Source organism: Podarcis muralis, chromosome 15 (assembly GCF_964188315.1).
Source record: "Podarcis muralis chromosome 15, rPodMur119.hap1.1, whole genome shotgun sequence".
NCBI classification, from domain to species: domain Eukaryota; kingdom Metazoa; phylum Chordata; class Lepidosauria; order Squamata; family Lacertidae; genus Podarcis; species Podarcis muralis.
The window spans coordinates 11,047,744-11,074,038 of record NC_135669.1 but is presented as its reverse complement, the minus strand read 5'-3'; the positions used below and the strand labels follow the sequence as shown (position 1 = coordinate 11,074,038).

The window sequence follows — 26,295 nt, the reverse complement described above, 5'->3', positions numbered from 1 at the left end:
GCACTTCCGAGTTCTGCATTTATTTGTGTATGAAACAATTGCAGGGAATTCACAAACAAGTAAATGGATGATATCTTTAACTGTATTCCTCTGTACGAACCATAGGTTCAAATATCCAGGAAATTTCATTGGGGGGGGACGACGACAACAATGGCTCCAAGCTCCAGGGAAGAAGTAAGATATCAGACATGTCTCTCAGTGTCCAGTCTCTATTACTGTCTCGTCGTCCTCCTCCTCTTCATTGGCACCAAAGGCAGAGAAACTGACTGGTTGGCAGGTGAGGTCACGTAGATTGATCAAGCAAGCCGTCTGTGTGGTGGCAAAATCAGGGAGGGTCACCAGCAAGACCTTCTGACCGTTAGCACCTGGCAAGGCAGGAAAGGAAAACTAATTAATGAAATGAATCAGAAGGGCCTGGTGTTGTGGTCCATTGCTCATGCTTTGTGTGCAAAAAGTTAACAGGTTCGTTCCCTGGCATCTACAGTTAAGAAGGATGAAGCTGCAAGGGACAGGAAATAAAGAACTTTGCCTGAGATCCTGGAAAGCTGCTGGAAGTCAGAATGGACAATACTGAGCAGAACGAACAAGCAAGCTTCCTTATATACTAGATGAGCAGTGATATCCAACGAAGTAGTTCTATTAACATAAGGGCATCTGGCTGTGCAAGGGAACAGCCTCTCCCTGCATTCCTGCACACCCCTGTGTCCTCCCCAAATCTGCCCCAGAACAGATTTAGGGGCGACATGGGAAGAGGAGAGGAAGTCCCACCTGCTCCGCCAGAAGCCCTTGTACGAGAAATACTTCTCTGAATACCACCCTAAGTACTGGCTCTGTAAAGTGGATAGAAATTCAATAGAATTATTACTTCAACATGAAGGTATTAAACAGAAAGAAGCATCCCATCCACATCACAATGCTCTCCAAAAAGCTACTGGGCCTGTGCACCAGTTGTGCACCTGCCCAGTGCTATAGTTGGATGAGATCCAATACATAAGTGTGGCTACGAACAGCCTTTTTTGCCTGGGCAAATTTTCCAGCAGAACTCAATTTGTATTACAAGAGCACTTTGTGCCTGGTAAAAAACCGAAACAAAAAAACACAACATCTCAGGCTGATCCTATACTCCCAGTAGACATTTCTTTAGTCTTAAATTGAACAAGAGTGAACAAGGACCAAAACTCCGATGTGAAAACACACCAACACTATTGCAGAACTCGCTATGAATGAAGGAGCTTTGAATAGGTCTCAAGTCAGAAAGGATACAGACTAAAGGTCTGGACCTTTCTTGGGAGCCAGGTTTTTACTGCCTTACCTTCAGCAACCTTGGATTTGAAGGACGGTGCATTCCCACAGAAATAGACATGAGGACAGTCGGTGAAGATGAAAGGGTCAGTCTTGTAAAATGGGTAACAGCCTGAAAAACAAGTAAACGGGTGCCTTTAAAGGAATGGCCCATCAGCAGACAGAAGTAAAAGAGATAGGAAACCGAAAAATCTGGGAGGACCCAAGATTTTTGGTGGCTGGTAGGACCTGACCATCAATACACACAACCCAAAATCATGTGTTTTGTGGAAAGAAGCAAACATGTTAAAGATAACTGCCACTAGCAGAAGACCACTGTCTTCTTCCTCGCCCATTTTTTAAAAGGCTAGATTTCTATCATGTATCCAAAACTGGAGAGAGAGAAGTCAACTAATAAATTCTTTATCATTCATATATAGGTATTTCATTCCTATACATATAATCTTCTGCTCACAGAACACCCAAAGCAGCTCATGTCTATGAATGAACTATAACCACATACATATTAAAAACACAGATCAAGATCGACATGTTTTGCAAAAGGAGCGGGAAACCTGATTTTAAGAAATTGTATTACAGTAATTTGGTTCGATTTGTAATAATTTGGAAAATTAATAAAAAAAATTGGGGGCAAAAAACCCCCACAGATCACGAAAGCAACGCAATCATTAAAAAGCAATCAATATAAAATTGTAACAGAAATTATTCATATATAGCCGACTGAAATAAAAATGGTTCCCCCTCCCCTATACAGAGTCAGCTGGATCGCCACACAGCATGAGATTCCCTTGTTGAAGTTACCAAGTGTGTCTGGGGCTGTGGGGCTGAGATGCCCAATCCGTAAGGTCCACTCCAGGATTTCCAGATAGTCAGACATGCTGCTATACTTGAAGATGTCACTGATGTTCTGGCCCGAAGTCCCTAAAAACCTAAAATTGAGGAGGGAAGTGGAATTGTTTACTGCTGAATGAAGAAATCAAACCCTAGAACAGTGTTTCCCAACCTTTTTTGGGCAAAGGCACACTTGTTTCATGAAAAAAATCTTGAGGCACACTACCATTAGAAAATGTTTAAAAAATTAACTCTGTGCCTATATTGACTATATATAAAGTAACTCTCTTTAATAGGAATCAAATAAACACAAAGATAATATTTTATAATTACTTTATTATGAAATAGTAAGTAAACAGAAATATGAAAAATTATAAAATACTTTATTCAGTGCGTAACCTGGGCCTGTTTGGCTGAAAGTAATGCAAAATGGATTAATCCATTCCAGACATTTAAAAACAACCCCTAAAACAGCAATTTAACATGAATTTTACTATCGATAAAGACCATTGATCCATAAAATGAAAGCAATAAACAATGTACTGCAGTCACACAATCAGTCAATCAATCAGTCACAAAAACAAAACAAAAAAGTCAGAAATACAAAAATGCAAAATAAACAGCAAAAGCAGACAGACCGCAAAACAGAAGCATGGCACGCAAAATGGAGCACGTTTGGCTTCTGAAAAATGTTCGCAAACCAGAACACCTGTGGCTTAGCCCACCGCCTTCCATAACCAGTCTTCAGCTTCCTTGCCTATAGCGGGGGGGGGGGGGGGATTAGTTTCGGTCACTAACGACTGGAATCGAGCTGCGTGGCTGCTTTGCTTGCAATTCCCAACCGCAATCCTTGCAAAGAGGTGGGCCGGCCATGCAATTTAAAGGAGATGGAATCCCAGCCCGCGCCCCTGCCCCGCGCAGTCCAGTCTCGAGGCGCGCCCACCTGCCCGCCGGCAGCGAAGCAGCGAGCGGGCCTCCTGCGCCGTCCGCCTGCGGCTCAGGCGCTCCTCCAACAGCGGGTGCCGGTAACGTTTCGGGAAGCGGTGCTTCGCCACAGTTGGCCGGCCTAGGAAGAGGCCCCGGTAGACCCGGGCTTCGGCTCCCTGCTGGACCATCTCCAGCCCCGCCATGGGCGGAACAGCCGCTGCCTCGGACTCGGCGCCCCCCGCGCTCCCCTCAGCCAGCACAGCCGCCATCTTGGACGCCAACGGCCGCTCTCTCCGAGGAGGAATGCGCCTGCGCCTTTCCTCGAGACTTCTTACGTACGGCGCGGGATCGGCGAGTTGGGCCGGCGGAAACAGCCGAGACCCGAATCTGCACTTGCCGGAAACAGCCGAGACCCGAATCTGAACCTGGCAGACTTCGCAATCCATTTGCTTCCTAGCCTCTTGCCGCCCGACTCGCCCGCCTCCCTCCCACGGCACAGCAGGCAACTTCTCACTAGTGTGCCGCGGAACACCGGTTGGGAAACACTGCCCTAGAATACCAAAGCGTCTGTTAATACACTTTCTTCAAGGAATCAGGGTGGCATATGACTTCCCAAATTCCCCTGCTCTCTTTATCTGCAAAACAACCCTATGAGGTAGGCTGAGAGGCAGCAAGTGGCCGGACACCAGTACGTTTCGGAGCACAATTCAAAGTGTTGGTGCTGACCTTTAAAGCCCTAAACGGCCTCGGCCCAGTATACCTGAAGGAGCGTCTCCACCCCCATCGTTCTGCCCAGACACTGAGGTCCAGTGCCGAGGGCCTTCTGGTGGTTCCCTCACTGCAAGAAGCCAAGTTACAGGGAATCAGGCAGAGGGCCTTCTCAGTAGTGGCACCCGCCCTGTGGAACACCCTCCCACCAGATGTCAAAGAGAAAAACAACTACCAGACTTTTAGAAGACATCTGTTTAGGGCAGCTTTTAATCTTTAATAGGTCATTGTATTTTAATATTCTGTTGGAAGCCGCCCAGAGTGACTGGAGAAACCCAGCCAGATGGGTGGGGTATAAATAATAAATTATTATTATTATTATTATTATTATTATTATTATCATCATCATCATCATCATCATCATCATCATCATCATCATCATCATCTTCACAGGAAGCAGAGTACAAGATTGGAGCCCACTTTCCCCAGCCTATCAGTTACTTCACAGTGCCAGTCTCCTTTCCCAAGTTAATGGCAGTCCTTATTTCACCTTACTCAGAAGACCCCTAGATCACGTTGGCTCAATACACATGGAAGTGCTCTGAACACCTGAAAGTGCCCGTAGAACAATGCTGATTAGCAGCAGCGCTGCTTCCCTTAAGAGTTAGGAAAACTGCCATTACCTGACGCCATCAATGTTTGCCTGGTAGGGGTTGGTCACCAGCTGCAGCGTGGAGTAAGCGCTCGAGAGGGGAAACATGCAGCGATGCAGCGGCTGTTGAGGCAACGTGTAGTTGGTGGGATCAAACTCACCAGGCATCACATCTACAGGTACAGACATCTGTAAGGGCAAAGCGGGCAGACAGTCAGGCCTAAGAAGAGCTCTCTTGCTGGGCAGAGGCAACAAGGAAAGAACCTAGGCTCTGAAAGGAGTGGGTAGACTGGGATCTACAAGTACATTTCTGAATTGCAGTAGACCAGCATTTATGATGAATCCCTATTGTTTAACAACAGCCAACAACAAAAAGCTCCCCCCACACACACCCCCATTGGAAATTAAGCTGCTGAGGTGAAGGGAGCTTACGGTGAAAACCAGGAGTGGATTTCCGTGCAGTAGGACCGTGAGCTCAGTTCTAATACTGAAAACAAATTCCTGGGCTCAGCATGTGCTCAGAGGGACCACTGAGCATGACAATCCTACAGCTCTACGCCCTGTAGCCTGGTCACTAAATCCAGATTACTGCACTGTGTTTTACATGCAGGACTGATTTTGAAGGTGGCTTGGAAACTGCAGCTGGTTCAGATGCCGCGGCTGTTCACAAGGGTCCATTATTTAGAGCATGCCACAGTGTTAGCATGCATTGGCTTGTGTTTCCAAGCCCATTTTGAAGTGCTCATTCCTTTAATGCCCTGTTACTGGGGATGGGGCTCCCGTGGCCCTTCCAACCTCGTTGGGACTCCAATGTCCATCAGTCCCAACTGTCATGGCCAATGGTGGTCACTGACCAATTTCTTTCAACCTCTGTCCACCCATTTGCAGCGTGGGTGATAATATGATGACCTGCCTTACAGCAAGGCTTGGGGACCTGCAACTCTCCAACTATTGTGGAATTCTTATCAGCTCCGGGAGTTGTAGCCCAACAACTCCTAGAGGACCATGCAACATCCCCATCCCTGACCACTATGGTTTGGATCCTGGGTACCTAAAGGACCACCTGTGCTCCTGCAAGTTTCTGCCCACCTGTTAAGATCTCCCCAGGATGTGACGAATGCTTGGCAAGTAATTAGGACCCTCGAGAGGCTCATTCAGCCACTTCCTGTCCTGTCTTTACAACAGGAAGAGGGACCCTGTGTCTGCACCCCAAATGCTGCTGGGCTACAACTCGCATAATCCCTTCCTCACTATCAACTATGCTAGCTGGTTGTCATGGGAGTTGGAGCCTGACAATATCTGGAGAGTCAAATCCCTGCTTTAGAAAGATCATTAAACCCGCTTTGATTAGATGTCCTTCTGATCCCCTAACATTTACGATACTACTATCTTTAATAAGGTATTTCTTGCAAATTGATTTCTCGTTACTGTTTTGCAAGCACTGTGAGACACTTTAGGAACCCTATACGAGGCTAGAAAGCAGCACAGAAATATATATATATATATATATATATATATATATATATATATATATATATATTTATATATATATATACACACACACACACACACATACACACACACACACACACACACACCAAACCTTGAGAGTATTTAATATTGATTTGCCTAATATTAAAACCTTAGCAGCAACTTGCAAGAAGCTCAAATGATTTTCCTTCCGTGACCGAGAAATCGCTAGCCAGGCATGAACGTGGGCTTCCCCCTATACTGAGAGAGATCCTGACCACCACCTCACTTCTGAAAATAGCACTCACGCTCAACTGCAGCAGGATTTCATCCAGCAGTTTCACAGCTTCCACGCTGGCAGCCTGAGTCTTCTTGGTCAGGTACTTTGCCTGAATGAGATCATGCAGGAAGGTCAGCCAAAGAAGAGAGAGAATGAAAGCTTTAATGGGATGAGGAAATCTAGTGGGATAACTGAGCCATTGATGGCTACCCTTAGTTTATGAAGGAAAGGTAAAATGTTTATTTATTTAACTTAGTTACTAAATTTGTATACCACCCTTCATCCACAGATCTCAAGGTGGTTCACAACATAAAAAATAAAGAAGAGTTGGGGGAACCCCAAACACAGATTTTAGGACATTTGGGGGGGACGAGACGGCGGAAGTTAGGTTGTGCAAGCAGAAATCCTTACACTGGCAGAAAACAGTTGATAGTTGAACTCTTAGCCAATAAATATCTACAAATTACACATCTGGTAACCAAATTTGCTGTGGCAGCTAATAAACTTCACTCCCGTTACATTAATGTATTGTAATTTTAAATTGACATGCTGTAGACTTTTACAGACTTGCATCGTGTGATTTTAGAGAAATGCAGTGGTGCCCCGCAAGACGAATGCCTCGCAAGATGGAAAACCCGCTAGACGAAAGGGTTTTCCGTTTCTGAGTTGCTTCGCAAGACGATTTTCCCTATGGGCTTGCTTCGCAAGACGAAACGTATTGCTAGTCTTGCGTTTTTTTTTCTCGCTCCCCCCCCCCTTTTTCTAAGCCGCTAAGCCGCTAATAGCTTTTTAGCAGCTTAGCCGCTAATCCTTTAATAGCCGCTAATCCGCTAATAGCGCTAATCCGCTTAGGCGCTAATAGGGTTGCTTTGCAAGACGAAAAAACCGCCAGACGAAGAGAATCGCGGAATGGATTCTTTTCGTCTTGCGAGGCACCACTGTGCCTTGCTTTTGCCCTCTGTTGTGAAGGTCTTTGGCTATATATACAATGAATTGAATTGATTGCTACGTTAGCACAACCTTGTGAGTTGGATCTACATATTCATCTGGCTATCAGTTCCCTGCCACAAGAAATGCATCATGAGACCTTAGCTTGGAAGCACTGAGTCAACTGCTTCCTAGCAACACTACCGATGGGCTCAGGGCGTGGCCTGAAGGCACTGGAATAGCTACTTTGCTAAAGCTAAGCTGGTCTCGGTCTGGTCAGTGCCTGGATGGGAGACTGCCTGGGAATGCTCAGGTTCCACAGAGGGAGAAAGGCAGGGTATAAAATAGGGTCGCGCAGAATGCATCCTAGGTCTTCACCTTGTTCATGGCGTCTCTGCTCTGGGTGTTCTGGCTGAGCAAATTGCCTGCCAGAATGACACGGGAGATGAGAGATGCGCTGCACTGCTCTCCCTCGGCTCCCAGCTGCCCCGTCACCATGTCCACCAGGAGCTGCATGCCCAGAAGACTCTCTCCACTCTTGCCGCCGAGGCCGAGGCCAGACACCAGCAAGACAAACCTGGAGGCACAAGAAGAACCAACAGCTGAGTGACTGAGGTGCAAGTCATGCCACTGAATGGGTGCTTTGAGCTGCAGGCTTCAGAGGCAGGCAGCGGAGGAACCAGCATGGCTGAGAGGTTAGGTTAGCTTCCTCCATCTATCTGTGCTCCATAGGCAACTGTCAGGCACTGGGCAGAGGAGGAACGGTGGAGACCTCCTCCCCAGCCTGACCCTTCCAGAGAAGAAGAAGACAGTTCAGAATTACAACAGGGGTTTGAGGGAGATCGCAGCTCAGGGGAAGATGAGAGGAGAAGTTGGGAGATAATGGGAGAGGAGGAGGGCAGAGCCTGAGCAGCTGGCTGACACGTTATCACTAGAAATCATTCCAGACCCACCATCTCCCGGGAACCTGGTGAGCCTTAAAAGTAGGAGAGCAAAGGGCTCAGAAGCAAAGGGCCCTCAGTGCCACCCGTAGAAGGGATGGCGAATGATGAAGTGCGAGAGAAGGAGACGAGAGACATACTTGGGGCAACGCCATTATTTCAAGAGGCTCATTTCCAAGCCTCTCTCTGTAAATATTGAATAAATAGTAGATGGTAAGGACTTTTCTGTTCCTGGCAACTTGCCATGGAGGCTGGTTCCTCTGCCGCCTGACAGCAACTGAAGACATTACTTTTCAAACATTATTTTGATTATGTTCGTTTTCTTTGTTTACTGGATTTGCATACCACCCTTCCTCCCAAAGGAGCCCAGGACAGCAAACATCAAAAATATGTTTTTACCCAGGAGGGCATTCCATAAACATTGCTAGTTTGGGCTCTGTATGAAGCTCTTTTTGAAAGAGAAAAAGTGTGGTATAGATAGTTGTATAAATAAAATGCAAATGAATTATGCTAGGGCACAAATGACCCATGTTTGGCTTCTGGGGAGTCTCGGGGGAGAGAGAGAAATCTGTTTGCCCTCAAAAATTACAAGAAAATTGAAAACAGTCAAATGAAAACCATACAGTCTCAACAACCTAACAAAGCAGAGCAATGCCTCCTCCTGAGATTTCCATAAGCCAAGGGTTTATTTATTTTTTATAATGTTTACAAACCACCAACACATAAAAATATCAAGGTGGATGATATAATAACTTCAAAACTGCTTTAACGTTTTTCTTTACAATCAAGCAGTATATACATTTTTGTGAAACACATAAAACTATGAAATAAATAAAACCATAACATTGTAAAATCTTAAAACGCAGAACAAGTGACGAACGCTAAATCAAATTAAAAACACTTGGCAAAACAATTACGTTTTCAGGGTGTGCCGAAATATCAGGGTTGCCTGATTTCAATAGGACAGTGTTCAAAATTACTGGTGCCACTATACTAAAGGGCCTGGTTCACGCAGCAGCTGAACCAGGAATAACCAGCAGGGTGCCCTCCGAAAGATGTGAACTATAATGCCCACCACTGAGTGCCAATGCTTAGGGTTGATGGTAGTCCAAATCAGACCTGAAGGGCAGACTCAGATGTGGAATGCAACAAGGCCTAAATAAATTAGGCAGCTTGCCTAACCAAACAGGCTAAATAAATGGACTTGGAACATCAGTAGATATCGACTTGAGAGTGACCTGGGAGATAAACTGGCAGACTTGGGTATTGAAAGGGCAGAAAAGGTTTCTTTATCATGCAGCCATAAATTCACCCCTGTCGACAACTCAAATATCCTGATGGGATTAATTTCCTATATGTATAATTGTTGGGTGGGTGGGAGGGATTTGATTACTTTAATTTGATTATTGCTATTTATATCTCGCTTCCCAGCCAAAACATAAGCCTCTGAAGTGGCTTACAGGAGTCCTAAAACATATTTAAAGCATTAAGAAACACTTGTGTTACATTAAAAAATCCAAATTTAGACTTAGAGAATGCAATAAAGATGGAAGCAAAAGGACGTTATGAGAGCAGAATCAGTTCTAAAGCAGTGGTGCATAGTCTTAAAACCTTTTCTTAAAAAACTACAGACCCTTGTCTCCTCCAGTGACCTTCTGTCACTGCACAACTAACTGTCCCGAAAGATTTTCAGGTTCAAGCATCATTCAGCATATGCCTACCTGTGCTCACCCCCAAATACATTTAGAAAAATGACTACCCAAAAATGACTTCCTTTTACCAACAGCAGACTGATCATAAAGCTCCTCCATCAATTCTGCACCCTGAAAATGTAGATTTTTTCGAGAGCTTCCTCTTTACAGAATGCCCTAAAAGCTGGACTGGAACACCTGAAAAAGAACTGGCACTCCACCTGTACCTTCCATGATTTAAGTCAGGGGCAGGTAATTTTTTTCAGACTGACGGATCCTTCCATTATAGTCAACCTTCCAGGGACCCATTTCCAGTGGGGACAAAACTGAAGAGCACAGCTGCCTCATACACAAACGTATGTATGAATAGGCTTGGTGGGGAGGAACTATTTTAGCTTGCCGAATGGCTGGGCGCTCTACTTATGCCCCAACGACAATCTTCTGGGAGGTCTCACCTGTCTGTGCTGGGCCCCATCATGGGCAGCTGGGTGGGCATATCTGCAAAGCAGTGATCCTCAACAAGGAATCTGCCATCATCCGTCTCCGAGCCGTAGACAGCGAGGATGGTTCCTGGCTCAGCAGAAGAAAGAGCCGTAATTACAACAGTTTAGCGCTAGCCTGTCCTGAACAACGCACAGACCTTCATCGTTCATGATGTGCGGGAAACACATTGCCTTTAATAGCATGGTCTCGTTCGGCTCTCTTCAACCCATCATGTCTTCCGTGTAAAAACAGTGTTTTGTTTTGTTTTAAAAAAACTGCCTTCCACAGAAAACTGCTCACCTACAATTGCACAAGCTCGCTTGCTCTTTCCTAAAGCTTTTTGCTACCGCTCCTTTCCGTAAGAAGATTATCTGAAAAAGAGCCAAGGAGCATTTCCTTCACTATGCTAGAATCCCACGCCCTTCCCAGGATTCAGAGAATAACGTTAATTAAATGGTTGAAAGCTGGCAGGTGTTACAGTTTCACACGCAAATAGGATGGGAAGGGATTTCCTGAATAAGACACCTGAATTTCAGTTCTCTTGGTGGTCACAAACCATACCACTTTACTTTTATTCGCCCAATGCCTCCTTTAGTTGACCCAGATCTTGCTTTTCCACCTTCCAATCGTTATAAAATTTGAAGAACTCTGAGGGCAGAGCTTCCTATTATAGTGGAATGCCTGTCTTCAAACCTGAATTTGTAGACATAACCTGAATGTGGCGCTTTGCATTATCCAGTGAATAAGCTTTCCACATCAATTTCCTCTGCAGGTGTGCCTTTACCCTACCAAGTCCACTCCAACCTGCAAGCCAGATTCAGGGGGAGGGATTATTTTTAAAGGGTTGGGGCTGTGGGGAGGAAACTGCCAGGAGAGAATAATTGGGCAGAAAAGGGTTAATCAGAGACCTCGCCTACCTGTCAAATTACCCAGCAAGTCTCCTACACCCCAACTACAGTCATACCTTGGGTTATAGCCGCTTCAGGTTGAGCGTTTTCAGGTTACGCTCCGTGGCGACCCGGAAGTAACGAAACGCATTACTTCCGGGTTTCACCGCTCGCGCATGCGCACTCAAAATTATGTCACGCACATGTGCAGAAGCGGTGAATAACGACCCGCGCAGAAGCGGGTTGCGTTCTACTCAGGATGCAAACGGGGCTCCAGAATGGATCCCGTTCGCATCCAGAGGTACCACTGTACATTTGCCATACCAGAGAAAAATGGGGCTGTGGCCTGGGCTGCTCTCGTAACACGTAGCTGACTACGGCAGCACTTACAAAGGGGGGCAGCAGCCCCTAACCATTCATTCCTTTGAATAACATATATCACTTGATATTACAAAACCTAAAAGCAGCTCACACAAATTACATCACAAGCGAAATGTCAGTATATATCATCAAAATACAGTATGAATCCAGTAGAAACGTTAACCAAAACATTAAGAAATACTGTTAATGTGCCTGTAGTATAACTGTTCCCCTTGAGTCTACTAAGCAAGTCCTCTCTGTGTCCCGAAAGCAGTGTTTGAAACTCCCATTGTTCTCAGTGCATTTTGCAACAGGTAATTTCATTAGCACGAGCAGTTTCTGAGCTCTGGGTGCAGTACTGCGCCGAAGATTTCAGATTAAAACTGCAGAGTGGAAGGAAAGGAGGACCTTTTTCTGCCTCCCCACTTCCAGCTACTCTCTGAAGACTGGAGAAGAGACCCTCTTAAGAATATTAGCGGGGTGGGCAGGGGAAGGACCAGACCATGTGAAAAATGAGCATATTTTAGCAGAACTTCATTCATTAGCAGCTTTGCATTCTTCTTATAAAAAAGCATGCCTAGACATTCCACTGTTGCTCCCATAACCTAGTTTTAAGGTGCCATTTAGCTCCTAGCTTTCATATTTCAGTTTCTAACACTGCCCCAAAGCTATGGGCTGCTCTTTTCATACAATGGAGTCAGCACTGCAGCAAGATTCAACTGCCAATAAAGTCAGATTCTGTTCATGGGATGGGGGCGAGGCATCATTTTGACCCTTGTCCCAAGCAGCAACACTTACTGGCCCTAGTAATTCCATATAAGTCAATTAGGCAGATTGGGAAGGGCACAAGGTTAGCGCTGAATCCTGCACTCCTATGTGCTTCTGTGTAGCTTGTTGGTTTGAACATCATACCCTGGTCCCATTACCACGACTGTCCTGCCCCAAAACATCCTACCTGTCACCAGCTTGTCAGTTTGAATTGCTCCCTCCAGTTTAATTCGCTGCAGCTCGTCTTCCAAGATCAGCTCATCTGATTGGTGGATATACTTGGTGCGAGGAGGCTGTGGTGGCAGATTGTGCTGTGAAAGCAAGCGAGCGACACCCGGATGTGAGGAAGCAGCAGAGGCTACACAGTTCTGGAGCCATAGCTCATCATCAATTTTTTGTACCCGGCCCATCTGACTGGTTTGGCCCAGCAGCTCTGGGCAGCTTCCCACAGAATATACAAAAACACAACAGGACATCACACATTAAAAGCTCCCCTGAAACAGGGCTGACTTTAGATGTCTACAGAAGGTTGTATAACTTATCTCTTTGACATCTGATGGTGTTCCACAGGGTGGGCGCCACTACCAAGAAGGCCCTCTGCCTGGTTCCCTGCAACCTCACTTCTCGCAATGAGGGAACCGCCAGAAGGCCCTCAGAGCTGGAACTCAGTTTACAGGCTGAATGATGGGAGGTGGAGACGCTCCTTCAGGTATACAGGGCCGATGTTCAGCGGCAGAGCACTGGCTTTGCACGCAGAAGATCCTGGGTTCAAACCCCATTGTCTCCACGTACGACTGGGGGAACTTCTCCTGAAACCCGTGCCAGTGTCATCAGTACTAAGCTAGATCGATCGCTGGTGTAACAGTATAAGGTAGCTTCCGATGTTCCTATGTAAAGCTAGTCTCAGGGAGAAAAATAGCTTTGCAGCAACCCCAGCATCATCCAAGGTTCTTATATTTAAAGCCCTTCATGGTCCTGAACCCTGAGACCTTTGTGACCACCTCCTCCTGCGTAAGACGCTACAGAAACTGCATTCTGCAAGCTGGGCCTTCCTCCAAGAGTCTCAGTTCAGCAATAAGCTCATTAGTGGCAAGGATCAGGGCCTTTATCATCAGATGATCAACCTGATGACTGAGAAAGCAGCAGTTTGCAGCTCCATAATGGTGCTGAGCTGGGCAGAGGTTTTTCTTTCTGAAATAGGTTTGCTGCCGCTGCAAAGATTAGCAGGATCTTTGGTGGCCAGATAAAAAATTTGGAGAACAGAATCAGGCCCATGAGCTGTGGGTTAAGTCACCTCCCGGCCTACACTGACCAGTTGGGCTGGGTGATATCTGGTTTTCAACATCGTGATATATCACCAGCTGAACATCAAGATATACCAATATATCACAATGTCTGAAATATAGAGCTATGTAGAAGCACTGGCTGCTTCCCAGCTTCTCCCATATTGTGAATTTTGCCAGCGCCTGTTCTTGTGGTTCGCTGCCCTCTGCATGAGGCAGGGGAGAGCTGAGCCGACAGAGTTAACAGAGGCTGCAGGAACTGAGAGAAGAACTGGCTGGCTTCACAGCTTTTCCTTTCCTGTGATTTCTGCAGAGCACACACATACATCACGATTCATGATATACTGCCAGGTCAAAAATTTTGAAGCCGATAGCACAATATGGACTTCAAACTGGTTTTGGATGATATATTGATATATCACCCAGCCCTACTGTCCAGCAGTGATGCATCAGGTCTTTTCCAGCTCTCCTTAGAGGCTGGCGATCAAATGAGGAACCTTCAGTGATGTACCACCAACCTTCAGTGCCTTCCCGCGCAAATCCTTCCCAAATAGCCACATACATGGCAGGGAACCATTTCAGGTATAAGCTGTTGGAGTTCATAGTCTACATGCAGCTTGGCAAGTGAGCAATGAGTGTTTTGACTACAGGCTAGGGAGACAGAGCACGGGAGAAATTTGCCTGGAGGTAAGAGGACCTAGTAACAGCTTGGTGATTGGCTGAGGTCTCTCATATAGGCAGCATGACCTATGACATTGTTCGGCTAGTGAGGAGTATTCTGGAGTGCTTGGAGAGTGATGAAGTTCGTGTCTGTATATAGTAACTTCTATATAGCTTGTGAGTTTACTGCTGTATATACAATGGTGCCCCGCAAGACGAATGCCTCGCAAGACGGAAAACCCGCTAGACGAAAGGGTTTTCCGTTTTTGAGTTGCTTCGCAAGACGATTTTCCCTATGGGCTTGCTTCGCAAGACAAAACGTCTTGCTAGTCTTGCGATTTTTTTTCCGCTCCCCCCCCCCCTTTTTCTAAGCCGCTAATAGCCTTTTAGCTGCTAAGCCGCTAAGCCTTTAATAGCCGCTAAGCCGCTAAACTGCTAATAGCGCTAATCCGCTTAGCCGCTAATAGGGTTGCTTCGCAAGACGAAAAAACCGCTAGACGAAGAGAATCGCGGAACGGATTATTTTCGTCTTGCGAGGCACCACTGTAATAAACTACAAAATCAAGTTACTAGTCGTCAGCTTTGTTCCTGATCTTTGTCCTGACTGAGCAGTCTCGATCGTTGCCTAGGAAAAACTGCACTACTCTGCTAAGTTGTGCATCATTGAAGAAGTTCAGAGGTGAAGAGACTGGTCCTAGTAGCATGCGAAAGGCCTTCAGAAAATGCTCACAGGCTTTGGAGTTTTAACTCAATGCTTTTACAATATGTGGACCTGACGGGCTGGAATAATGCATTACACTACACCATGACTCACACAAACTAAACAACAACAACGAAGAGAGCATGCCATCCAGGGAAAGTCATCTTATGACAAGAAGTACTTATTTTCCAAAAGGGAAATAGAATGCGCAAACAATAATTCATAAGCTGTTTCCCCTCTAACGGCCGCTGGCATCCGGGACTGCGGCGAGTAAAAAAGACTTTTAGAAACGTCTCCAAAAGTGATGTTACTCATCTGGTCAGCAACTTCCTCCAGCCAAGCTTTGGTGGTTCGGCTCCAGCGCATGTGTTTGCAATCATGAAGTGCTGCTTGAATGGAGTTCATTATCAGGGCGAGTTAAAACTTATTACTCAACAACCGTCCTTCCAAAGCTAGCTAGGACCTCGCTTCTCGCTAAAGGCTTGACCCACGCTGCCAGCAGGATTAAGGAGGCTTCCAGATGGGGGATTGTTTTCCCAGGGACCAGCCAGGCATGCTGGTTCAGCAAGAATGACAGCTGCAAGCTGCAAAGCGGACTTTTTGGGGGGGAAGGCTGTAGCTCAGAGGCAGAGCATCTGGTCTGCATGCAGAACAGCCCAGGTTCAATCCCAGTCATCTGCAGGTAGATCTGGGAAATGACTCCTGCCTGAAACCCTGGAGAGGCGCTGCCAGTCACTGTAGATGCTGTGTAAGGTGGACCAATGGCAGCTCTCTGGGTTCGTCTCCCAGCCAGGCCAAATAGTATACAGGGGACAATGAGGGCCAAAGGGTAGCAAAGTCAAGAGAGCCACCTCTGCAAAAGAAAGCCTGTTTGCGGTATGGGGGTTAAAGTGCTAGACCAGAAGGGCCTGGGAGTCCAGTCACTGTCTCTCAGCCTAACCACAGGACTGCTTTGAGGATAATCTTGGTGCAGTCATAGGAAATGTAGGTTAAACCACAGAGCTTAGGGCTTGCCGATCAGAAGGTTGGCGGTTCGAATTCCAGCGACAGGGTGAGCTCCCATTGCTCGGTCCCTGCTCCTGTCAACCTAGCAGTTCGAAAGCATGAAGTGCAAGTAGATAAATGGGTACCGCTCCTGCGGGAAGGTAAACGGCATTTCCGTGTGCTGCTCTGGTTCGCCAGGAGCAGCTTCGTCATGCTGGCCACGACCTGGAAGCTGTACGCCGGCTCTCTCTGCCAATAAAGCGAGATGAGTGCCGCAACCCCAGAGTCGGTCAGGACTGGACCTAATGGGACTTCCGGGTTGGCGCCATCGCCGAATGGCGGACTCCCTCCGAGCTCCGGAGGGAGCCTGCTCGGCAGGGGCTGGGTCTTACCACGCCGGCGACGCGGGGACCCTTAAAACCCACGGCCACGGAGGCCGTGGACATGGAGACTCAGCTGGCACCGCTAGCGCCCTCCCGACTCGTGAAGGAGCCTTTTTAAAGGCTACGGATCGGGTGCCGGGGAGAGGCGCGGTGCTTTGAGTCCTCTGCTAGCCCTGCCGAGCGAAGCCGCATGCCATCCGGCGGAGAGCGCTGACTTCTTCCATTGAGAATTCGGACTTTTAACAACAACCCGTGAGTAATTTGGAAAACCGGGTTTAAAAGGAGAAAAAAAGGAATTTTTTTCGGATTTGGTACGAGCGGGGGGGGATATCCAAAAAGGAAGTCAGTCCCCCTCCCTACTGTAAACATTCTAAAACAAGGACCGGGCAACCAAGGTCACGAAAGAACTGTATTTTTGATAAAAACCAAGAACTTCACGATGGGAAACTACAAGAAACTGTGCTGGAGGAGAAGAGTGGAGGGAGAAGGAGAACGTAACCCCCCCCCCCCCCCGGGAACCGGGGCGATTGGAGAGAGAGCCTGGTGAAAAGAGACGGAGACTTTGACAGCTGTCAAAGTAGCTGTCAAAGCTGGAAAAATTTAAAGAGGACTCTGTTTTGAGGACTTTGCTGGTCAAATTTGCTACAATTTGTTAAGATTCGGATACAAAATGGCGAAAATATGGAACAACAACTAGACTTTTGGACTAGAGGAAACAAAGTTATAACAATCCCCCTAGAGGAGTTTCGGGACATTACAAAGATGGTCGTAAAAGGAAAAATACCTTCGGAATTTTACAGGACTGGTTATCTTCTGGGAAAGCCGCAAAACTGAAACAGTATTATGTCTACAGGGGTGTTTACATTAAAGGAGACAATAGAATTCTCTATTGAAGAAAGGAAGGGACTGAACGCAGGTTTTTGTTCCTGAATAACAAAATCCCCTGTAGAGTTACTAAATTTCTGAATTAGAACGACTTAGCAGCGGAACAAGATGAAACTGGACTACAACATGGAAAGAACAATGGGGGGAGCCTTAAAGACCAAAGATTGGAGATTTGAAGTTAAATACTATAAAAATAACTTTAAACTTAAAAAAAAAAAAACTGGCAAGGGACTGGGGGGAAAATCTGATTATGGATTTAAGAATTCCAGGCAGACAACATAGATTGGTGGACAGGGGGAAGTCAAACCGGGGAAGGGGGGGGAGAGAACTAGAATCCAAAGGCTTGCAACTATTTTTTGAGTTCTTTTTTCTATATACTTTTTATCTTTTTATATCTTTATATTGTTTTTCTTTATATATTTTGTTGGGTGTTTTTATTTAAAAAAAGGGAATTCGTGGAAGGAAAGTGGGGGGGACCTTGGGGAGAGAATTTTTGCTTCTTATCAAGGGTAATGATGAAGACTGTATAAGCTTAAATTTGAATATTGGGCTAAACAAACTAAGTTTAAATTAGGAGGGAGAGCTTGTTGAGCTAACGATATGAAAGGGGAATATGGCAGGGATGGGGGAGGGGGGGAGTCCCAGAAAATGGATAATGAAAATAAGGTTTTAAATGCATTCTGTTTCTGTCTTATCTTTACTTTCTGTTTTCTGAAAATTTCAATAAATATGATTTTTTTTAAAAAAAGGGGACTGGACCTAATGGTCAGGGGTCTCTTTACCTTTACCTTATACAGTCTCATACATACAGCTTAAAAGCTCAAGTTCACCCTCCCGTTACCTCTTCGCTGATTTCCCGCAGGATGGAAGGCTGAAGCTGCATAGATTTGAAGAGCGTCCCCACCACACAGCATTTCTCTGCCAGCTGCAGCTCACAGAGTTTCTTCACGGTAACGTTGTTCCCTTCGAGAGAGCAATGGCAGATTAGACCTGTGGCTTTTTTTTACAGGAGCTAAGAGTGCAAATCCTAACTTGATAGCTGGTGTGGGAGACGGGGTGTTAGGGTTGCATGTGGTTCTCTTTCTGCTAGTCACCATAAGTGGAGGGGAACACCGCTGTGTTGGTGGAACGCTGCCATCAGGGTTCTCCCCCCCATCAGTAGTAGCAAACTGAGAAACTCTTGAAACAGGGGGCTGGATCCAAGGCTCCATGTGCAACCTCGCCTAAACATTGCATTCTTACTAACTGAAGTGTTTCACCAAAAACGAACAGAAGTACACGTTGATCCCACCTGCTTTCTGAGAGAGTAAAAGTGGCATGGAGGATCATTCTGTGAATCTGTCCCCACCTTGGAACATCTGGATCAAAATATCCCTGATCAAGTTTGGTGTTCAACCCAGAACCACCAACAGAACCAGCACTGCATTTCATATTCAGACCAGGCGACCCCAACTTTAACATCCCTTATTGAAATTTACAATATTTCATGGAAACAACAAGTAAATGCTGCACTCTAGTGGACTGCCAGTGAAAATTCCATTAAAACCCTATCTAAAACTTGAAATGACCCTTTTTTCCCTTTGCATTCTCTCCAAAGGGATGTTATTATTATTCTAGCAACATTATTATATTCTCATACCACTCTTTATCCCAGGATCACGGGGTGTGGGTTACAATATAAAAACACAAAAATACATACTACAGTGGTACCTCGGGTTACATGCGCTTCAGGTTACAGACGCTTCAGGTTACAGACACTGCTAACCCAGAAATAGTACCTCAGGTTAAGAACTTTGCTTCAGGATGAGAACAGAAATCGCGCAGCGGTAGCGGGAGGCCCCATTAGCTAAAGTGGTACCTCAGGTTAAGAACAGTTTCACGTTAAGAACGGACCTCCAGAACGAATTAAGTTCTTAACCCAAGGTACCACTGTACAGGAACAAACAAAAACAATACCCCCACCCACAAACTTTAAAATGGATTTGTTTAATTAGCCAAAGGTCTGGGAAAAGAGGAATGTTTTTGCCTGGCGCCTAAAGGTATGTAAAGAACGCACCAGGTAGCCTCCCCAGGGAGGACATTCCATAAATGGGGAGCCACCACAGAAATGGCCCGTTCTTGTGTTGCCGCCCTCCAGACCTCTCAGGAGAAGGCACATGAAAAAGAGCCTCAGATTATGACTGCAGGGTCCAGGCTAGTTCATATGGGGAGGTCCTTGAGGTACTGCAGTCCTGAGCTGTTTAAGGCTTTATAGGTCATAACTTAAGAGTTGTGCAGTCGTCTTAGGCTGCAATCCTATCCACGCTTACTTGTCCCTGTGCACATTAAACTTACATAAGATTGTATTTTGGGGGTATTATATCAAAACAAAGAGAGATAGTCTTATGACACCTCAGCTGTTTTCACCAAAACAAGGGCTGGGTTTAGTTTGCTTGCATGAATGAGGTACAGGGACTTTTTGGTAGTTCACCAGGCTAAAGCGTTTAACCTGTTACAGGAGTGGGAGTAACAGTTAGCTTTTTAATAGTCAAGGCCACGATCCTCTCGCTAAGAAAAAATGCCAGTTCTTTCCCTATTTATTTAGGGACCGAAGTGAAGCATCTGAAACACCTCACTTCTTGAACTGAACTTGCCTCATGAAAGCTCACATTTGGATACCGTTAGCAAATCTTTCCACGCTACGATTTGGCAATATCAGCCGTTTTCCGACATAGCTGGAGTGCTAGACATTGCAATCCCTTGGCTAGAGAGCAAGCCATTTCTCCCAACAGGAACAAAGTAATAATTCAGAGATGAGGTTCATGGTCGGAGTCATGGCTTAGGTACGTGAAAGTATGCAGCTTTAAACCACTTAACAATCTTATTCCAAAATGTTTTTATTCAGAAAGGAGTTGCTTCCTGGCTACAACAGCCAGGTTAACTGTTGTACTTTAAAAAGAAAAATCCCTCATTCCACTCACCACCTGCCTTTGTGCAACATCCTGCTTGATGAAGAGTTTTGGAGAACTTGAAAGCATACAGCAATTTTGCGATACTTTGATCAATCCTAACACAGGTAAAAAACATGCCTAGTGTTGTTGTACCAATTTGGAAGAGGAGAGGGAGAAGCGTGTGAAACCTTAAAGTGTTATCCACAGTTGTTATCCTGGTTGAGGGGTTTTTTAGGGAAATGGTGGGCGTGTTATGAAGATGCATGTAAAAGCAGTGGAATTAATGAATGAATGGTGGTAAATTGCAGTAATCTAACCTTGAGGTTACCAGAGCATAGTAAAGGTAAAGGGACCCCTGACCATTAGGTCCAGTCGTGACCGACTCTGGGGTTGCGGCGCTCATCTCGCTTTATTGGCCGAGGGAGCCGGCGTACAGCTTCCGGGTCATGTGGCCAGCATGACTAAGCCGCTTCTGGCGAACCAGAGCAGCGCACAGAAACGCTGTTTACGTTCCCGCCGGAGTGGTACCTATTTATCTACTTGCACTCTGATGTGCTTTCGAACTGCTAGGTTGGCAGGAGCAGGGACCGAGCAACGGGAGCTCACCCCGTCGCAGGGATTCGAACCGTCGACCTTCTGATCAGCAAGTCCTAGGCTCTGTGGTTTAACCCACAGCGCCACCAGCGTCCCAGAGCACAGACAACAGTAATTAGGCCATTCCTGCCCAGATAGGGGCCCGGAGTTAGTTAGGTTTTCCAAATCCTGGGAAGGTTTCTCAAGGAGTGGTTTTACCACTGCCTCCTTCAAACAGGCAGGAATCACCCCCTCTTGTAAAGAGGCGTTTATCACCTCCCTGGCTTAGCCAGCTGTTCCCTCCCTGCTGGTTTTTATCAGCCAAGAGAGGCAAGGGTTTAGAGTGCAAGTGGCCACCCTGACTGATCCGAGCACCTTGTCCACATCCTCAAGCCTCAACAACTGAAACTCACATAACACAACAGGAGTGGACTGTGCTCTGGACACCTCATGAGATTCATCTGCTATAACAGCAGAGTCAAGGTCTTGGTGGGTGCAAGTGATTTTATCCTCAAAATGCTTTGCAAACAAGTCACAGCGAGCTACTGTTGGTTCTATCACCTCCTTTGGGCCAGCCTGTAAAAGGCCCCGCATAAAACTCAGAAAAGCTCTGCCGGATGACATAATGAGGATGCAATGGAGGCAGCAAAGTACGCCTTCTTTGCTGCTTTCACTGCCACTAGGTAGGCTCGATAATCAGCTAACCATAAATGACAGCACTCTTCTCTGATGCTAGTGGTGAATGCATGTATTCATACTCTAAATGTATCGAGAGTCTATTCCAGGGGCCAGCAAAATTTTTCAGCAGGGGACCAGTCCACTGTCCCTCAGACCTTGTGGAGGGCCGGAGTATATTTTTGGGGAAAATAATGAACGAATTTCTATGCCCCACAAATAACTCAGAGATGCATTTTAAATAAAAGCACACATTCTACTCATGTAAAAACACCAGGCAGGCCCCACAAATAACCCACAGATGCATTATAAATAAAAGGGCACGTTCTACTCATGTAAAAACACGCTGATTCCCAGAGCGTCCGTGGGCCAGATTTAGAAGGCGATTGGGCTGGATCCCAGGCCTTAGTTTGCCTACTCATGGTCTATTCTTTACCAGTCCACCCCCTCCAAAAAAAAAAAAATCTGTTTGGAAGGGTCACCACCACCAGAGGACATCGTTTTGATGGCAAGCTTACCCCATTTGCCTCGGATTCTTTCAACCAACAACGGTCTCATCTGAATGAGGCGTGTGGCATAGATGTGGGCATACTGTCGATTGAAACTCCTCTCCCCGAGCCGGAAGTTCTGGGAGCAGTTGGAATATGTGGAGATAGGCACACGGTCGAAGGTAGAAGCCACTGCAGATGGTGAGGTCAGGAGGCTCTGAGCCGATTGGGCAGCTTGCTCTGAGAACATGGTCTATGGAGGGGCTACAGGCCTAGTGGTCTACACAGCATGCTTCTGCGGGAGACAGGGGAAACAATGATTTATTGTTACTATTTATTCAATAATTATGATACCACATTATCATATATCCATGCAGTGTACAAAATGCAGAAATGCAAAGCCAATGCAAGAAAACAAAAACAAAAGAAGAATACAAAAAACCCACAGGCTGGACATAATAATACAGATGACAGATTGGAAAGATTATGGAAAAATGATATAAAATTTACAGCATGTACGGCTCTTAAGGAGAATTATATGAAAATGATGTACAGATGGTCTCTAACTCTGGTTAAATTATAAAAATGCATAAGACAAAAGATATTAAGTGCTGGAAGTGAAAGAAGGAAAAGGTACGTTTTACCATATGTGGTGGCAATGTAAGGTTAAAAAAAGTTTTTTGCAAAATGATTTATAATGAATTGAAAATAACATTTGTTAAAAAGCCAGAAGCTTTCTTAACAGGTATAACTGGAATGGATATACTGAAAGAATATTTAAAAAAAATTATTTATGCAACAACAGCCACCAAGATATTGATGGCTCCAGCATTGGAAAGAATAACAAGTCCCAACTAAAGAAGATTGGCAACTTAAATTAATGGAATATGCTGATATGGCTAAATTTACTGGAAGTCTAAGAAATCAAGAAGACAGCAAATATTTAAAAAGCATGGAAAATGTTTATTGCATAGTTACAAAAGCAATGTAAAGAAGTTAATACAATAGCAGGTTTTTAAAAACACTTGTAATATTAAGGAGACTGTTTAAAATTGGGAAAATTTAAGGATAAATAAGTTATAGACATGTATAATATAAGATACTATAAAAGAACCAGGGGAGGAAATGGAGGGAAGTCAAGGGATCTGAGTAATCCCAAAATATGGATTGAATATGGTGTGAAAATGTTTTACTTTCTATTTTCTATTTTTATTTTAATTGTATTTGTTTGTTACGGTTTATATGATGATAATGTTTAAATGTGAAAATTAATTTAAAAGATATTTTTAAAACCCACAGGCTGGGTGCACATCATACTTGTAAAACACATATCTTCCTACAAAGAATCCTGGAAACCATAGTTTACACCTCACAGAGAAACAATTTCCAGCACCCTCAACAAACTACAGTTCCCAGGATTCATAGGGGGGAAGTCAAGCGCTTTAAATGTATGGTGTGAACACAGCCATAATATGATACGACATGAATCTCCTAAGTTCACAATGTGGGTCACTTTCCAGAAAAGACTGCTAAAAGGAGAGTGGATACAAAAACATATGTCAGTCAGTTTTATTGCACATAGCCAAAGGCTACCGCAACGTACACAGAATCATTCAACAATTAAAAGAAAATATACTGGATACAAAAAACTTTAAACATTTATATTATCAAGACATTACCTACTCTAAACAGAGCTATAAAAGTACCTTAATATACAGGTTAAGACATTAAACAATAAAATTTATAGGCTAAAATTATCACATGGCCACTAATATATTTAAAAGTAGTGTTAATTAATACAATGTGCAATTATATTCGGAGTTTGGTGATAAAGGTAGACTATAGCTTGATGTAGATAGGGTTAAATAAATTCATCTCCTTTACAGTTGGTGGCTACCTTGGCTATATAATTTGCTCTAATTTTCCTACCGGCAATTGCAAAGAGTGCTACACGCCAGGTCACATACTTATCTGTGTCTGCGAGGAGATATAAAATCATGTCAGACGGGTTCTGGCCAGGGGACCTTGTTATTATAGGTGCTAAAAATCGTTCTCTTGCTTTATTATATAAGGGGCAGCACAAGATATAATGCATAAGGTCCTCTACTTCAGACATCCCCTAATGCAAACTCGTTCATTTGTTGGTATGCCTCCGTGTCTCTCATCTCTATTAAGCAGAGTTTATTGTATTTAATCGTAACTCTGTAAAAGCTTTCCGAAGTTGTACAAAAGTCAATTCTTTAAAATAAGGTGTATGTTCATAGGCCACTCTAAGTTTAAAATATAATGGGGCACATGTAGATAAGAGTTTAGATCATTTTTAGTTGCCACTGCCCTTATGGTTCGTACAAAAACAAATAGAATATGCAGAAATGGCGAAGCTTACCAGAAAAATAAGAAAACAAGATAAGCTTTTTATAAAAGAATGGAAATGGTTTACAGATAAATTATAAACAGGTAAGAACATTGGCATGATCATTGTAACAACCTGCAGTTTGAGTATATGACTATATGAGCAAATCAAGTTCATTTGGATATGCAGAAAAAAAGATATAAAAAGTTCAGGAACCACAGAAAGAGAGCAGGCAGGAAGCCGAGTTTCAAAATGTTAAAATTATTGTAAAATTATTGAAATGTATAAAACTGAAAATCATCAAGAAAGAAAGAAAGAAAGAAAGAAAGAAAGAAAGAAACCGAGCACCACACAGGTCAGGTGTATTGTAATGAATTTAATATTGTAATAAACTTAAGAAACTGCAGAAAGAGGGGGAAGGAAACCGAGTTTTAAAATGTTAAAATGACTGAAATGTCTAGAAATGAAAATCATTCATTCATAAATTAATAAATGAAACTGTGCACAACACAGGCCTGGGTTATTGTAATGAATTTAATACTGTGCTAAATTTAAGGAACCGCAGAGAGAGGGGGGGAAGGAAGATGAGCTTTGAAATGTTAAAATGATGGTAAAATAAAGGAGCGTCTCCACCTCCATCGTTCTGCCCAGACACTGAGGTCCAGCGCCGAGGGCCTTCTGCCGGTTCCCTCGCTGTGAGAATCCAAGTTACAGGGAACCAGGCAGAGGGCCTTCTCAGTAGTGGCACTGGCCCTGTGGAACACCCTCCCATCAGATGTCAAAGAGAAAAATAACTACCAGACTTTTAGAAGACATCTGAAGGCAGCCATGTTTAGTGAAGCTTTTAATGTTTAATAGACTATTGTATTTTAATATTCTGTGGGAATCCGCCCAAAGTGGCTGGGGAAACCCAGCCAGATGGGCGGGGTATAAATAAATAAATTATTATTATTATTATTATTATTATTATTATTATTATTGAAATGTATAAAATTGGAAATCATAAATAAGTAATAAAAATAAACTGCGCACAACACAGGCCGGGACTTCACAAGGGAAAGCCTTTTTCTAGTATGAACATAAAAGTTTCTCATATATATACGTGTATGTGTGTGTGTGTGTGTGTATACGTGTGTGTGTGTGTAACTTATATAAATATATATGTGTGTGTGAAACTCATATATATACATATATGTGTGTGTGAAACTTATATAAATATATACGTGTGTGTGTGTAACTTATATATATACGTGTGTGTGAAACATATATACATGTGTGTGTGTGAAACTTATAAAAATATATGTGTGTGTGTGAAACTTATATATATACATGTGTGTGAATCTTATATAAATATATGCATGTTTTGGTGTGTGTGTGAAACTTATATAAATATATACATATGTTTGTGTGTGTGTGTGAAACTTATATAAATATATACATGTGTGTGAAACTTATATATACATGTGTGTGAAAATTATCTATATTATATATATATATATATATATATATACACACACACACACACACACATATGTGCGTGAAACTTATATAAATATATACATATGTGTGTGTGTGAACCTCTCTCTCTCTCTCTCTATATATATATATATGAAACCTCCACCTGCAAAGTCCCTGCAGCCACAGGCACAGCGGCGACACACACAACAGGCAGGATCCTGCCCGCCTTCGCCCGGTTACCACAAGGCTTCCCCGGCGGGATTCCTGCCCGTTCGTGTCCAGCAGGGGCAGCCGCTCAAGCCGCCGGGGCGACCAGCTGCCGCTCCGAGGCGACCCTCCTGGCCGCCCCGAGTCCGTCTCTCCGCCCCCCCCCCCCCCGCCCCGCGAAGCCAAGCCCTCCTCTTCCCTCGGGGGAGAAACGGGAGTCACCTCTGCCAACGCGGGAGTCCGGCGCTGCACCGAGCGAGCGGCGAAGGCATCTCCCGCCTCCACAGGGATTGGTGGGGGGGAACCCCGGGAAGAAAGCGCGCCAAACTCGAGGGACGCCGGCCGGAAGTGACGCGCGAGAGCGCCGCTGTTTCCCTTCCCCCGTAGACTTCGAAAGCAGCAGCAACCGAAATGATAATTCGGTATATAAAATGGCCAGAGTCATAATGCCTGCATGCAAAGAGCTGAGGTCAGAACATCTGAGCTAGA

General features: G+C 44.7%; 1 protein-coding gene across 3 annotated transcripts; it reads right to left on the bottom strand.

Moving 5' to 3' along the window:
* Window position 1: 1 nt before the first annotated feature.
* On the bottom strand, window positions 2–26,168 carry POLD2 (DNA polymerase delta 2, accessory subunit). 3 transcript variants are annotated; one of them, XM_028707560.2, is made up of 11 exons: window positions 26,029–26,168; window positions 21,819–22,083; window positions 17,964–18,085; window positions 12,415–12,538; window positions 10,185–10,299; window positions 7,476–7,674; window positions 6,199–6,279; window positions 4,452–4,609; window positions 2,104–2,231; window positions 1,313–1,414; window positions 2–365 (listed from the first exon to the last, which is right to left on the bottom strand). In XM_028707560.2, exons 2-11 carry the CDS (start codon window positions 22,036–22,038, stop codon window positions 196–198), a joined length of 1,419 nt encoding a protein of 472 aa, XP_028563393.2. In that variant the 5' UTR covers window positions 22,039–22,083; window positions 26,029–26,168; the 3' UTR covers window positions 2–195. The 3 variants fall into 3 exon arrangements, with proteins under 3 accessions (XP_028563393.2, XP_077775836.1, XP_028563394.2); XM_077919710.1 differs by having other exon boundaries at window positions 21,819–22,080; window positions 26,029–26,146; XM_028707561.2 differs by lacking the exon at window positions 26,029–26,168 and adding an exon at window positions 25,763–25,862.
* Between the last annotated feature and the right edge of the window lie 127 nt (window positions 26,169–26,295).

Coding starts and splice junctions, on each gene's coding strand:
- POLD2 (XM_028707560.2), bottom strand. CDS start 22,038: ATGTTCTCAGAGCAAGCTGCCCAATCGGCTCAGAGCCTCCTGACCTCA. Junction 4,610..6,198: donor AAATCCTGCTGCAGTTGAGC/GTGAGTGCTATT, acceptor TTGCCCTTACAG/ATGTCTGTACCTGTAGATGT. Junction 366..1,312: donor CAAATCCAAGGTTGCTGAAG/GTAAGGCAGTAA, acceptor CTGCCTTGCCAG/GTGCTAACGGTCAGAAGGTC.